The 15,233-nt window shown below is 37.6% G+C and overlaps 1 protein-coding gene across 1 annotated transcript in view; it reads left to right on the plus strand.

The window, feature by feature from the left end:
* LOC115450162 (homeobox protein homothorax) overlaps positions 1–15,233 on the plus strand; it is a 302,038-nt gene that overhangs the window by 183,233 nt on the left and 103,572 nt on the right. The window contains 1 exon segment of the mRNA XM_030178157.2: positions 15,194–15,231. Within this exon segment, the coding sequence (XP_030034017.2) occupies positions 15,194–15,231 (38 nt within the window).

Below are 15,233 nucleotides of genomic sequence, written 5' to 3' on the forward strand. Positions count from 1 at the left end.
ATGTTAACAACAAACATCTGCAAGATATTTAAATTAGATTATTATTAGGAAAATATAGTAGAATATGAATATGGGCATTGGGCAAGTTAAGTCTGTTCTAAGAATACTTTGGCGCGCATTTCTCGGAGGTTGAGTCATCGTTACTCATCTGGAGTTGGGATGCTGCGTGTCACAGCGAGATAATGTTTAATGTACACTTGATTCCTGGTAGAGATGAAGTGACTAACTTCACTGATAGTCGATAGAGATGGGACATCTACTTACCTCAGTGAAGTCGTATGGTATAAGAGACCATGATGGTCTAACGTGATGGGATTTTGTTCTCTTACGCGAAACTGTCTGGCCTGAATTAAAAAATCATAGTTAAGATCATTAAGCAATATGAAGAGTCGTACCTAATAGAGGTGAAAGGTGAAGTGTACCGAAAAGGAATCCCATGAGCTATACAGGTACTGATATGCGGTCTACAAATCTTTCTAATGATAAATTAGATACATATAAGATAATTAGATAGAGATAGAATAAATTAAGTTAAACACAATTTTGCTTCTCATTGACTGCGGGGGGGAGGGGTGCCGCTAGTTGATACGCAATTCGTCCCCCCTTTTTCAAACAGATAACAAGTAATGAAAAATCGGGTGTGGTATTTTCCGTACAATTTTCAGCAGAGAGCCTCAGCTGAGCATTGAACCTCGGCCTAGTTGTAATATTAGTAGTCCAGGCCATAAACCTAACTACGAAATGACACAAGATAATCAAGATTTAGAAAAAATTCAAATTAACTCGACCAGTTAATTGCGATGCGTATCTTACGCAGAAGTGGTATAACTTTAACGCTCAAACTGGGATTTTATTTCGTCAAAGACCTGATGGATAATTTAATTAAAAATGTTACGTACGTTGCTAGGTTTGTGGCGACAGACTTAGAAAGAAAGAGAAGAAAGATTATTTTTAACAAGCTAGATTACATAATATAAAAGAAAAGCACTGAAATCTATTTGCTCACAAAAGTGACGCCAGCGATGATGTTCAGCTGGTTCGTAGTAAAGTAGCCTTTGAGAGAAGTGGCATCGCAACTTAGCTATATAGTAAGTCATCGTCAACATAAACACAATGGCATTACGGGTGCATTACCAATTGTAATAAAATTATAGTAATACTGTCAGTTCTCCAATCAAGCCCCCTCTTTCATCCTTCAGACTAATTTGATTATCCGACTCTACGAAATAATCTTAAAATCCCTTTTTTCATTGTTTTGAATGACGAGACGAGCTTACCGTTCGCCTGATGGTAAGCGATACGACCATAAACAGTAGAAACACCAACACCTTGAATTACAATGTATTGTTCGGTATACCACTGCGCTCGTCATGAGACATGAGATGTTGAGTCCTATATCCAGTAGTTACACTGGCTACAATGTTCTAAATATCGGAATTATAATTCGTATTCGTAAGATTAGATCAACAAAACATTGTCTCATCTCTATTCTAAGCTTTCTATATATAAAGGCCATGCATTAGGGCGGTAACGAGGTAGGCGTTTATTTTCCTGAGCGTTTTTTTTGTCGCCGACGCTCAGACGAGCCGTAACAGCGATTACGACGCCCATTTGAGGTTTAGCTGCTCTTTTCGACGGTTATAAGTGACTTATGAGTCGCGTGTGTTTTGATTAAGAGTTTAGGAATTATCTTGTCGTTATAAGTTGGGTTTAAATTGTTTTATTACCTTTGCAAGATACGGACAGTTAAGGTTTTATAAGGTAATTAAAAAAATAAATTAAAATGTTATTGCTGGAAATATGTTTTCGCTATTTATATAACTTGGTGATGAGGTGCTCGAGTCGCTCGCCTAATGGAAAATATCCGGGCTATCTACAAACAGATGCAATAATCAAAAGCTTTGATAAATAATCATTGGACGACACTTCACCCGTCATCCTGATGTCAATTTCTATGCTTACTATATTGACTACAAAAATCTTACAACCCGAACACACCACCTGAAAATTGCTGTCTACAGTTTTAAATGATTTGGCACCTTCCCGGTCTTTCGTCAACTACTTCAACATAACTTGATAGACATTTAGAAATTCTTTAAAATCTCGAAAATAACATAGTTTTATGACATTTCCTTTAATCATATTTCGCAAAATAAAATGGCAGCAAATGAAACCGAGAATAAAATGACATTGTTGACAACACGTGTCTTGACATTTCATTTGTAGCTAGACGTTAATTATCACGATGAGTACTAGGAAAGCATCGTACCGGTGTCGTTGTTGCGTCAGTTAATCCACAGATTTGAATGACTAGAAGTTATATTTGGACTGTCCTTGTTGATGTCTAGGAATGAGAGAGGAGTTGCGTGCGATTTTTGAGTTGGTTTATTCAATTTTACACACACTTCTCGCTCATTTACTGACGGAGACGCAAGAGTACCCACTTTTCGAGATGTGGTTAGGTCCCATAGTGTTAGGGGGGGGGGTCAAAAAAATCAAATATCACTTTTCCCGACCCGGAATTTCAACCCAGGACCTCAATCGTACCACACACGTAACTACGCCATCGAGGGAATGTACTAAATGTTGTGAATATTATATAATATACCTATTACTGAATTTTAATTAGAATAGTTGTTAATTTTTGTTACATCCAAACCTTCCTAAAGCATATTAGGGCTCAAGATCTCCTACCCAACTACTATAACTCTAGTATTTATCACTTCGTTATTATAACTAAAATAAGGCGGTCAAACGCGCAGTTGTCTCTAAACCGTTTATTATACGCAATCGTACTGATTTATGGCTCGTGCGGCTGCTCGTAAAACGCGCTGTGTATGCGCCGCCTAATCTCAAATTAGTCGTAATATACAAACAGTTTGGTTTTGATGCGATGGACTTTTAAACATATTAATTTGACGTCTGTTCTTATAGATTTCTGAGTCATGGTTATTTATGAAATTCCCATAATACCTCCATATTTTACATTAGATACTATCTTCTTTCACTAATACGATGACTTATCGAATAAAAAAATATACAATCAATAAATCAATTCGTTTTCCGCCATTTGAGTTCAACGCACGATCACATGTCAGACAACTACCCAGCCTCGTGGCAAATGAAGTGTTAATTAAATGTTTAAAAAAATATTTATAAAAGCCATTCTCGCAAACAGCCAATAAGCTTAAAAGCAATGTACAATTATTATGTAATTAAATAAATAACAGTATTTATTTTTAATTCGTACAAATTATTTTTGCCTTTTTCGTATTGAATGCTATAGTAAATTGCGCTCTTAATAAGTTTGAAAAAGTTCGACGTTCGTATAAACTGACTCTACATGAATCCTTTTTAGTCTATGGTTTACTTATCTATGAATCTGCAAATGGTGGCAACGACTTGATTACCGCAACTAATGCATGAATCAATTCGATTAAAGACCTAATTTGCCGCGTTCCAGATTTAAACGTGATTCGAAATTCAAATAAGTTCAAGTTGATTTTTTAATTTGAAATAACCTCTAAATGCAACTCCTGCCAGTCTACAATCGACTCGTTAACTGCGATAGTACTATGCGTCATCGACGCATTATAGTAAAAATTAAATTATGAAACTCACATTATTATGCCACATTGTTAACTCTTGATTGTGTCTACGCCAGACGAATAAACATTTACAATTGCAAGAATCTAGTATTCAAAATGATGCCTAGGCATTTAATTGTATCCCCTTAAGGCTAATTTTTATTATGATCACGACATTATTAGAAAGATTTATCGGGTCTACCGTGGTGCGGACGATTTAGTATTCATCGTATGCGCCATTCGCTATGTGCCTCACGTCTGCCTTCAAATAACAATTAACTTTAAGCTAGATACATACGTTAACTGCTTTTTAACATTCGCAACTTTTCGGCGCGTCCCAGCGAGCCGGAACTTTTTTTGCCTGTTTACAGTTTGTTTTTTACGTAACGAACGTGTAATTGATGGAAACTTTGATCTGCGCCGAGGTTTGGGGAAAATCCTCGTTAACTTGTAAAGTCGTAAAAGTTAAATTGAACCTCATTTAGATGCGGTGTATTTGATGACATTTTTTTTTACTAAGACGTTGTTTTTTCGTGGCATTAATTAATTAGCGGAAAGAGGTCAGTCCACCCCTCGCGGTAGACGCTCGTTTGACGCTACATATGTAACTGTGCCGCCGAGGATGGCACAATCTCCTACGAAATCAACGGCGCGGCGCGTCGGCTGCGTATGCGGTACCGTATTTCGCGCGAAACTTTCAAAGAATATGATAAAAGTATCGTATTTTACTTGAAGAATCTCATAAAAAACGTCCCTAAAAATTATGGATTTTCGTTGTAAACATAGTATGATACTGAGAAACAACGTAAGCCGAGAGGACGCGATATCATGCTCGTATCGCAACACGTAAATTAATACCCGAAACAAAAATAACACGGGAAATATTATCAAAAAACCGCACGGTGTCATCGGCCCTGTACACTGATCACTCGATACTAAGGCAGGTTGCGCCCGCGCACCTCTTCGATACAATCGCGCGCGGCCGACAAAAAAATAAGCGAATGTAGCCTTTAACACGAATAAATAAAGATGGCGGCGATTTGTTCGGAATTTAAAATTAACATAAAAGTTTTAATTAGGCTGCGCGGCCGACGATCAGTCAAGCATTATCCCATGAGAAGTATGACAGGGGACGCTTCTGATTGTCATCTGGCCACCAAAAGCAGCGGCGACGGCAATTACTGGCAACTACGACTGGCGACTGGCGCGCTACAAATGTTATGATTTTTTAGTTTTGTATCGGAGATAACGTTGGCGGGATTCCGACTCTTCATTAGTAATTAGGCCTGTCAAAATATAATTAACCCGTATACATTAGAAAAAACAAAATATTAAATGAGTAACGTTCTCTCAAAAGTTATAGATGATGTTACAGATGCAGAAAATGCCGCCTACAAAAATCACATCTTAAAAAAATAAACTTTATCTCTGTATATATAGAGACATTTACGAGATTTTTATCAGGTGCTTAGCTTCTGTTTTTTTTTTATCAGAATTTATTTCCATCATGATAGCGGGAGAATAATTCCTCATTTAACACATTCAAGTTATTTGATAAGCTCAACTTTCCCGTAAGTCCAACAAAACAAAGGCCGTAGTTATTAATGGCGCGGTGTACGTTACGTCGGGTACCAGGCGATCATGAGAGCCGAGGTGTTCATAAATACGGCGCAAGCGCGGTGCGCGAGCGGCCGCACACGCAGCTCCTCATGTTCATGCGAGCTTGGTACTTGTGGTCAGCTTTGCGTGGGCGATGGACACACTTTTTTTACTTTCTTTTCAGTCTAAAAAATTGGTTATGATGAAATTAAGTACATTATTAGAAATTAAGTCAAGAGGGTACTTATAATATAATTCAGGATACACTAATTTCGCTATCAATAAAAAAAACACAAATCTGTTGAAAACTTTACGATCAACCTTAACATAATTTTTATGCCAACAGGATTACCTTTTTCTATATAATTATCAATTGTTTTTCAACTGCATTCAATTAGTCTGGCAATTGTCGTCACTGGCTATTTAAAACTTATAAAGTTATAACATTTTTTACCTCAAAATTGTAATAGTTATCTTTTGAACTGCACTTACTTATTACAGTCATGCCATTATAATTCAAAGGTATTTAAAACTCTATTACAAGTTTAATTGTTCCATTCGCCATCAAACACTTGCATGAGCCTCAAAATTCTCTCTATCTGCACAATTCATTTACATTTATATGAACGTCTCGAAATCTTTATCACCGTGTCAAAACAGTTTATAATTACTGCGCACTCTCGTAACACCCCTGCATGATCCTAAAGGGATTTCAGGATATTGACCCATAAAGGATTAATCTGGAGTATTGGAGATGGTATTTTAAGTCGTTTTTTCCGTAACGCAAGGGAAGGTGTCATCTGACTCCCATAAATGTTTAGATTCCAGGCAGGTCGGTTACTTACTATGCCTAGTTGGGTGTGGAACGGACTGCCAAGACGAATGTCCGCAGGTTCAAATCCCAAGGACACAAAACTCTGACTTTTCTAAAATCATCATCTACAGCGGCATTAACCTTTACGCAGCTAAATGTGTATTCTTTGTGAATGTATCGTTCGCTTTAACGGTGAAAGAAAACATCGTGAGGAAACCTGCACATCTGAGAAGTTCTCTATAGGAATTTCGAAGGTGTGTGAAGTCTACCAATCCGCACTAGGCCAGCGTGGTGGACTAAGGCCTAATCCCTCTCAGTAGTAGAGGAGGCCCGTGCTCAGCAGTGGGCAAGTATATAATACAGGGCTGATATTATTGATATGTTGTCTCAAGTCGCGAATATTTTGGCAGGATACGTTCAGAATCACCAGCTCGTTGATTACCTTGTGATGCACAATAAAGATTTTATGAAATGTCCAAATTTCCACAATAACAATAAACTGAACACTTAACCGCGTTATAAAATCAACACGTTCAATAAAACTGTAATAAACTGTAGGAATATGTTTTTTATGCCCTGTTACTATATCAGTAAAGAAATATGACTATTTGTCCTTAAGTACTATGATATGAAGGATTTATGTAATAAAATACCTTTATGTCCTCTTGTGACATTACTAAGAAATTATAAATCGTAAGAGTAATACGAAAGCAACAGCGCAATTAAAAACAAAACGTGAATAGCTGTGCGCCAATCTGAACCCTCGGATCACGTCTTGCAGATTACACAACATTGAAAATTAGTTTAATATCTCAAATTGACGATTCTGTGCCGGAACGGCCAATTAAGAAGGGATAACACTCCGTCGAGCGGCTGATAGCCGAGTTATGGGGTGCCTTTATCACCCATTAAGGGTATATTCTGTGTACATTTAACTCCAAACTTTTATGGACGCCGCGTAAAAATTTGAGTGTTATAGTTGTGCTTAACCGCAGTTGCGCATTTTATTTGTTTGATTATAATAAAATTAAAGTGGCAAGACTATTTGTACACAAGATTTTCTTTACAACATTGTTGTATGAAATCCTAACAAGCATTATTTAAGGTAACGTCAGCTAGCGACTTTATGGATTCTGCATAAAAATAAACTCCTATTTTCCACACCCCGATAAAAACCCGTAGAGTTTTCAATTTGAATTTTAATTGAAGTATATTATGGCAAGCGGCATCGCTTAATATTCACCCCGTACAGTGATTTTTGCGTTCCCAGCTCTGGGGTCCGTTGGGGTCCTGTTGATAAACATCGGACGCATTAGCAGAGGTCTCTTGCGATAGTCGGTTTTCATTAAGCGAAATACAGCGTCATATTTTAGCCCTTATCCGGCTGGAAGGACCGTTCCCGTTCTCAAAACTCCACTCGAGAGATTTGGACGTCGAGATTTCATGTTTCTTTATTTTTTAATTTACTTTTTATTTTATTATCGGTATGAGTGTTTTTAATAATTGCCTCTTACATTTTGAGAGTCTTGTTATTCGAAATAAATATAAATCATTGTTTTGTTGACAAAAAGTTTTGTACATTTACAATTAATAACATAAACATTAAGAAACAGTTACCGAAAAACAAAATGGCGTCTACATAACGACTCAACGTGTACGTTACACAGAACGCAAACGAAGCTTATTATACGCCGAAGTGATACACGCCGCGTACTGTCGTACTGGCGTGCTACGTCACGCTACAGCGCCACGCTCGCGTCACGCGCGATAATTAAGCGCACGCAGCGCTTTCCGTCACCGAGCGCGGACTAAGCGACTTTCCATTTAAGGGTTGTCATATTTTGTTATTTTTGGTCAGTGATTTTCAGGACTACATTTTATCGCGGTGACATTAATTTTGATACTTGTTGATATTATTTTGGTTTGAATTATATTATGCGGAGTTGATTGATTGGAGTGCCAAATTCTCTTATTTTTCCGAAAACTATTTATTATTGTTTTCTATGTGTAATTATAAGACGTACAAAATATTGATGAAATAATAAATTAAAATACTTAAATACGGGTGTGATAAGGTCAAAAATTGCTAAACAGATTTGGATGATATTTGTAACATACTTAAACCATATCTCTACTACATTTTATCGGGGATTATTTGTGAAAGGAATTTAGCATAGGCGCAGTTTGCAAATGCTAGTTTCAATAAACATAAAACTAAAACCCAAACAGAGTTTCATACCGATTACTCAATACTATTCCATCGTTCCCACGTTGAATAGCTAAACACATTTTTGTGCAATCGACACCTAATGCCCGTATTCGGGTGCCGATTTTAATTAACCCCCGCCCCGCCGGGGGTCGGGCCCCACAGCCCAGATAAGGGTGTTTGCAAATAGGAGGGGGTCCAAAGAAGCCAATCCATCAAATCGGTGAGCGTATTACGACACCACGCTTGTCGCTGGCTAGTGATGGGATTGGGTTGCGCAATTGTTTATATCGATAGTCGGTTAGTCGATGTATTTATGTATGCTTTCTAACACTTATGTGTCTTAATTCTCTGCTAAATTATTGGAGCTCTTAAAGTTGTTTTTTATTAAGTATACTAGTCTCATCATTATATTATTATATGAAAATGAATGAAAAATATCACCTTATGGTCCCTTGAAACCATCTCAACTTAAATATGAAGCTTATTTTAAAACTAGCTTTTGCTCGTGATTTTGCCCGCGTAATATGATTTTTCCGGGATAACACTCCAGTTTTATATTATACTGGGTTTAAATGGGGCCTATATCTTAAGTTAGACCTCTAGCAATATATTAGTGAAAACTGCATTGAATTCCGTGTAGTAATTATTGCGTAATACGTGAACAAATATATAGATAGACACCATTTAAAAAAACTGTTGTTTTCTTCTGTTCTATTCTTCATTGTCTATAATATACAGACATCTGCCTATTACAGTTTAATTAAAGATCGTTGAATTTTTACTCAAATCGTTTCATATTCAAACAGCAGCATCAATAATAAACAATATAACCTCACAATCACATTTATCGACAACTCCACAACACTACAGCCCGCGTGCTTTCAGTTGATTGGCGTAACTCGATAGTCCCTGCACTCATTTGCGCCCTGCACTAATGTCGGGAAACACGATAAATTTCGCCAGAGAGTAATGTCAATGGCAGACTACACAATACTAATGAACGAAGATGAGGCCGAAGGAACCACGTGGGTTGAGTGCGCGTGCACTCGTCTAGTGCATGTTAGGTGCATGTGTACTTAACAAGGAATCGGCATTTGTTTTGTGAGTAAATTTGTTGGTTTAAGTGAAACATTTTGCAATTATTAGTTAAAAATTATTAATATAACGTGTATAATAATAATAAATATAATATCAGCCCTGTATTATATACTGTCCTATTGCTGGGTCACTACTAATGAGAGAGATTGGGCCTTAGTCCACCACACTGGCCTAGTGCGCATTGGTAGACTTCAAACACCCTCAAAATTCCTATAGAGAACTTCTCAGGTGTGCAGGTTTCCTCACGATATTTTCCTTCACATAACGTATATAAGAAGCACATGATTGTTTTAATGCCTTATCCAATTTCCGTTGAAAAATTATCAGAATAATACAAAATTTAATATATTTACGTTTCGTAAAACCTTGAATTATGACCATCCGGTACTATTAGACTCTGCCAATAGATAATAGTTTCAGCTTGAATAGCCTAAAATTATTCGAATTCACGTCTCGCAAACCCAACAAATACAATCCAAAAATCCAACCCCAACATCCCAAACAGCGCGAAACCACACAAACAGCTGGCGGGTGCGCGGCGCGTGCCGTGGGGCAGCGGGTTCGGTGTCCGGTTGCAGCCGATCGGCTTAACGCCAGGGAATGACGTCCCACAGGTTCTAATGAGCATTCGCGACTTATGCCAAACGCGCATCATACCCTTAATTGATGTTAATATACAATATAGTTTAGGGGACATTGGACTACGCACTAGGATTCAATATGGCCCCATTACAACGTGATCTCGTGTTAGGATTCCCGCAACGGTTATGTTTGTTGCTTAATTAATGCCGTTAGAATTTCAGGTTTAGTTAATTGATTTTTAGGTGCAAGTTTGAATGGAGTCATAATCAAACGTTGACTTATCTTAGTATTCAATAGTACTTTATTTCTATTAAAAATCCAAGTTCTCTAACCTGAAATGGGACTGAAAAGAATAATACTGATGGTAGAGTAACGTATGTCCTCTAAAAGCTGGTTATTTTGACTTTGCGTTAATATATGAAACTGGATACTCGTCTTTATCTCTGCTAAATGTGCCAAAAATAATAAGGCATATATTAAGGAGTAGGTTGCAGGTCCTGGGTTCGGATCCCGAATCTGGCAAAGGGATATTTGAGTTATGCTCAGTATCAGCCCAGAGTCTGGAATTTGTGCCTCATATGGCGATAGGCTCGCCTCCTATCAAGAGACGGAACACACTTGGCAAAGTGGGTTCCCTGGTAGCGCCTCTGCATACCCCTTCGGAGATAAATGCGTGATGTTGTATGTGTGTGTGCGGTGCCATATAAACAATTGGAACGTTCGCAAGAGGACCTGCCACCAGTAATATTTCATTAATGTAATGGCATTAAGTTAATTTAAACATTTCCCTCGACTTTTCGCACGCAGTGTTTGCGCGTTTGGGGTCGCGTTAGAAGGGCGCCGTGCGTGGGACTGAGATGAATTAGGGGATTACAATGTTGCATCATGCAACTGCACTCTGATTTTGCACGCTGTTACAGGGTGGTATAAATAAAACTTCAGAATAATATCAGCCCTGTATACTGTCCCACTGTTGGGCACGGGCCTCCTTTACTACTGAGAGGGAAGGCCTTAGTCCAACTAAGTGTAGTACAAATACAAAAATAAAACTATTTTCGGATTTTGTCGTGGTTTTTTATGTTATAATTTGCTCAACGTTTTGGATATTGTAGCCTTTATGGTCACGGGGCGGATTGGGTCGGAAACTGCGATAAAATATGAAAACTAGTTTATTTCGATGTCAAATATTCGCATAAATATAAAGAAACATTATAAATTTACAGAATAAGTTAATGTGTGTTAATGTTAATTTGTTTAAGGTTAGTCCTTGCAAAACTTTCTTAAAATAATCAACACATAATTTAAGAGCTATTACCCCGTCCAATGATGGTCAATACTAATCATTGCATAAATTTAAGACACTGAAACACAATATACCAAATACTTTATTTAACATAAAATAAATTCCACCATGGCCATACGAAATAAAAACCTAAAAAATACAATATTATTTTATTATGTTTTTATTAATTAACTAGCTTTTGCCCGCGGCTCCGCCCGCGTTATAAAGTTTTTCAGGCTAAAGTTTTCCGTTATAAAAGTAGTAGTTTCCCGGGAGCCTTTGTTCTTCCCAGGGTCTCAAACTGTTTCCATACCAAATTTCATCTTAATACGTTGGGTAGTTTTTGAGTTTAACACGTTCAGGCAGACAGATGCAGCGAGGGACTTTGTTTTATAATATATATTTTTAGAACTTTTTAAGAGGAACAATCCCGTCATACATCATTGTTGCATAACTTTAACCGTTTACGCAGCGCACGCAACGGAAGCTCTCAAAACTAATAATTTTTCCCCGTTTTTGCAACATGTTTCATTACTGCTCCGCTCCTATTGGGTATAGCGTGATGATATATAGCCTATAGTACTCCACGAACAAAGGGCTATCCAACGCAAAAATAATTTTTCAGTTTGAACCGGTAGTTCCTGAGATTAGCCATTACTGCTCCGCTCCTATTGGGTATATCGTGATGATATATAGCCTATAGCACTCCACGAACAAAGGGCTATCCAACGCAAAAAGAATTTTTCAGTTTGGACTGGTAGTTCCTGAGATTAGCCATTACTGCTCCGCTCCTATTGGGTATAGCGTGATGATATATAGCCTATAGCACTCCACAAACAAAGGGCTATCCAACGCAAAAATAATTTTTCAGTTTGGACCGGTAGTTCCTGAGATTAGCCATTACTGCTCTGCTCCTATTGGGTATAGCGTGATGATATATAGCCTATAGCACTCCACTAATAAAGGGCTATCCAACGCAAAAAGATTTTTTCAGTTTGGACCGGTAGTTCTGAGATTAGCCATTACTGCTCCGCTCCTATTGGGTATAGCGTGATGATATATAGCCTATAGCACTCCACGAACAAAGGGCTATCCAACGCAAAAAGAATTTTTCAGTTTGGACCGGTAGTTCCTGAGATTAGCGCGTTCAAACAAACAAACAAACAAACAAACAAACAAACAAACAAACAAACAAACTCTTCAGCTTTATATAATAGTATAGATATTGTAAAAACATATTAAATATTTAGAATTTGCATATTTAAGAGCATCCTGTATAGGCGAGGGGCGCTGGGTAATGGTGTAAGAGTAATTTTATTACATCTCCCATCTCCGTCACAATGCACCGGCACTCGACCCCGCACTAATTTTTATCGACATCGACAACCGTCACGGTCGCATCACTAGAATAAGTAGTCGATGCACCCGCGCTATCTGATCGAATTAATTTATGTGATTAATTTAATTTTGTTTTGTGATTGACTTTTTGGATGATGGAAATATTTACGTCAGCAAATAATATCAATATTATTCAGTAAGCATTTTAATTAATGGTTAAATTCACACTACTCACACTGAAGTTCTAGCTATTCAGTCTATTTCACAGTTAATAATAAAAATTAACATTTACCTACTTGTCAATATAATAAAAAAACAAATAATCCAGTCAGCCTCTACTTATTGTTGTTCATGATACAGGCCTCGAGCCAGAAATATTAATTAATTTATTGAAATCTTTAACGGCCTAAACACGGCCATAAACGATAAAATCACCTCCCAAACTTGTATCTCGAGTAATTGTTATGTTGGTATGAGTTTCTTATGTTGGTATACCTGTCAGAAGAAGTTAGCGCGCTGTTTAAAATGTATATGCATCAATGAGTCATTCGCCTTTTTAGCTAGTAAGAATACCTTGTCAGCATAACATAGATTAGGATACGATGGAACTGACATTCCACCTTTGGATAAATCCCCTAAATAAAAAAATAATAATAAAAAAAAGTATACAGTTATATGCAAAATGTCAAACAGAAGTACAGTCTATGGTTTTTCTAGAACCAAAGTATTTTTTTGGAATTTATCAGACGAGCATTCCTTACGCATACCACCGTATACCACCCATAAGCAGTAGCAACACCATCTTTGGATTACAAACTTGGTGGTATACTGCGAATCCCGATATTACCAGTCTTACTTATAAACTCGTTTTAGCGTTAAGAGGTGGTTATTGCTTAAATAGCTGTCAAAGACATCACCGGTTCCTAGTTTTAACATTATTAACAGACAAGATGGCGGGTTTTGACTTACAGCTGATCGATCAATTTGTGTTTAATTTTTTTTTATTTCTGATAATGACGAGACGAGCTTGCCGTTCGTCTGATGGTAAGCGATACGAGCGCCCATAAACAGTAGAAACACCATCCAACACCTTGAAATACAAAATATTGTTTGGTATTCCACTGCGCTCAACATCCTGAGACGTGAGATGTTAAGTCCAATGTCCAGTAGTTACACTGGCTACAATATCCTTCAAACCGGAATACAACAAGGACTACACACTGCTGCTTGGCGGCAGGAATAGACATTGCGGTGGTACCTACCCAGGCGGACTCTCACATATGAGAGATCTAAGTAACTAAGCATACCTTTGCGTAATTTTTATAAGTAAGACTGTCTCTTAACATCAAGTATTTACATCGCCCGCGATACATTCACTGCACTTGTGACAGAGAAGCGAGAAGCCTGGAGCCAAACACAAAGCTTTATCGAACATGTGTAAGCACAAATGATGCACGATCGGTGAATAATTCAAGTTCCTCACCCGGGAACGGTACGAGGCGAACAAATTAGCGCCGCGACATACAATATTCACAGCACACGAACAAATCGGATTCAGCAGTGTCTTATCTCTCGGTTTTATTTGTGGGTATTTTGAGGGTGGTACAAGGTTGTAGGGAATGTGATCTTTAAACTAAACGGTCATAATGGTGGTAGGTTTCTGGTGTAGCGGCTGTCTGGGTACCATTGATAACTACCCTGATACCAAGCAGCAGTGCGCATGCACTGTTGTCTTCCTGTTTGAACTTAATGTCTATATCTATCGCCGTTTGAAGGATATTGTAGCGTAATTACTATTATAAAACTTAACATGTTATGTCTCAGGATGACGAGCGCGTGTAATTCAAAGTTCTTTGTGGTGTTACTACTGTTTATGAGCAGTCGTATCGCTTACCAGACGAGAGTCATGCCCGTCTCATCAATTGCAAAAAATACTTAGTTCAATAAAAACCATAAACACATGTACTTCTATTTGACATCTCGTCTACAATACTGCCAACATAAGAAACACGCCAACACAACAGCCACTCGCGACACCGCTCAGACAAAAACTAGACATACATTAACACAGTGTCAAGTTCATTAACTGTATTAATATGCGAGACGCGACCGCGAGGCGATAACGCCTCACTCAGACGAGACACGTACGAATAGTAATTGCCCGTTGCTTTGCAATTAACACGTTGTTGTGATTAGCCGGAATGGGCGCGGGTTCGCTGTTACCGTGATTTTAACGCGTCAACTCGCGTTTTGTATGAAATAAACGATTAACTAAGGTAGTACGGTTATTTAGGATTTACGTCTTCGTTGTGTATGTGAAACTTTTTCTGGTTTTATTATGTTGGTAGTAAACTGTGAAGCTAAATAGAGATAGTAGAATGAAATGTATTCTAAATTCAAAAATAAGTATTCCATATTCAAATTCCTATTTAGCTAAATTAACTTAATAAATTTCCATTTAGATTATAATCATCAATTTAATGTATTCCTAATTTAAAAATATATTATTATTTTTTAATCGTATCCTCTGAAATGAAATATGACTTTACTAAACAATTCTATATTCGAAAATAATCTTCTACTATAAAAACTCGACAGTAACTCGCATATTCGTTGCATTGAACGTAATTACATTTCAATTCCCCGGTCACTATGTCGATGGTAATTGTATTGTTTGTCAACAGGCGACGCGAGTAACGCGAGTATCGGCTCAGGGGAGGGGTA

Source organism: Manduca sexta, chromosome 13 (genome assembly GCF_014839805.1).
Source record: "Manduca sexta isolate Smith_Timp_Sample1 chromosome 13, JHU_Msex_v1.0, whole genome shotgun sequence".
Classification (NCBI taxonomy): Eukaryota; Metazoa; Arthropoda; class Insecta; order Lepidoptera; family Sphingidae; genus Manduca; species Manduca sexta.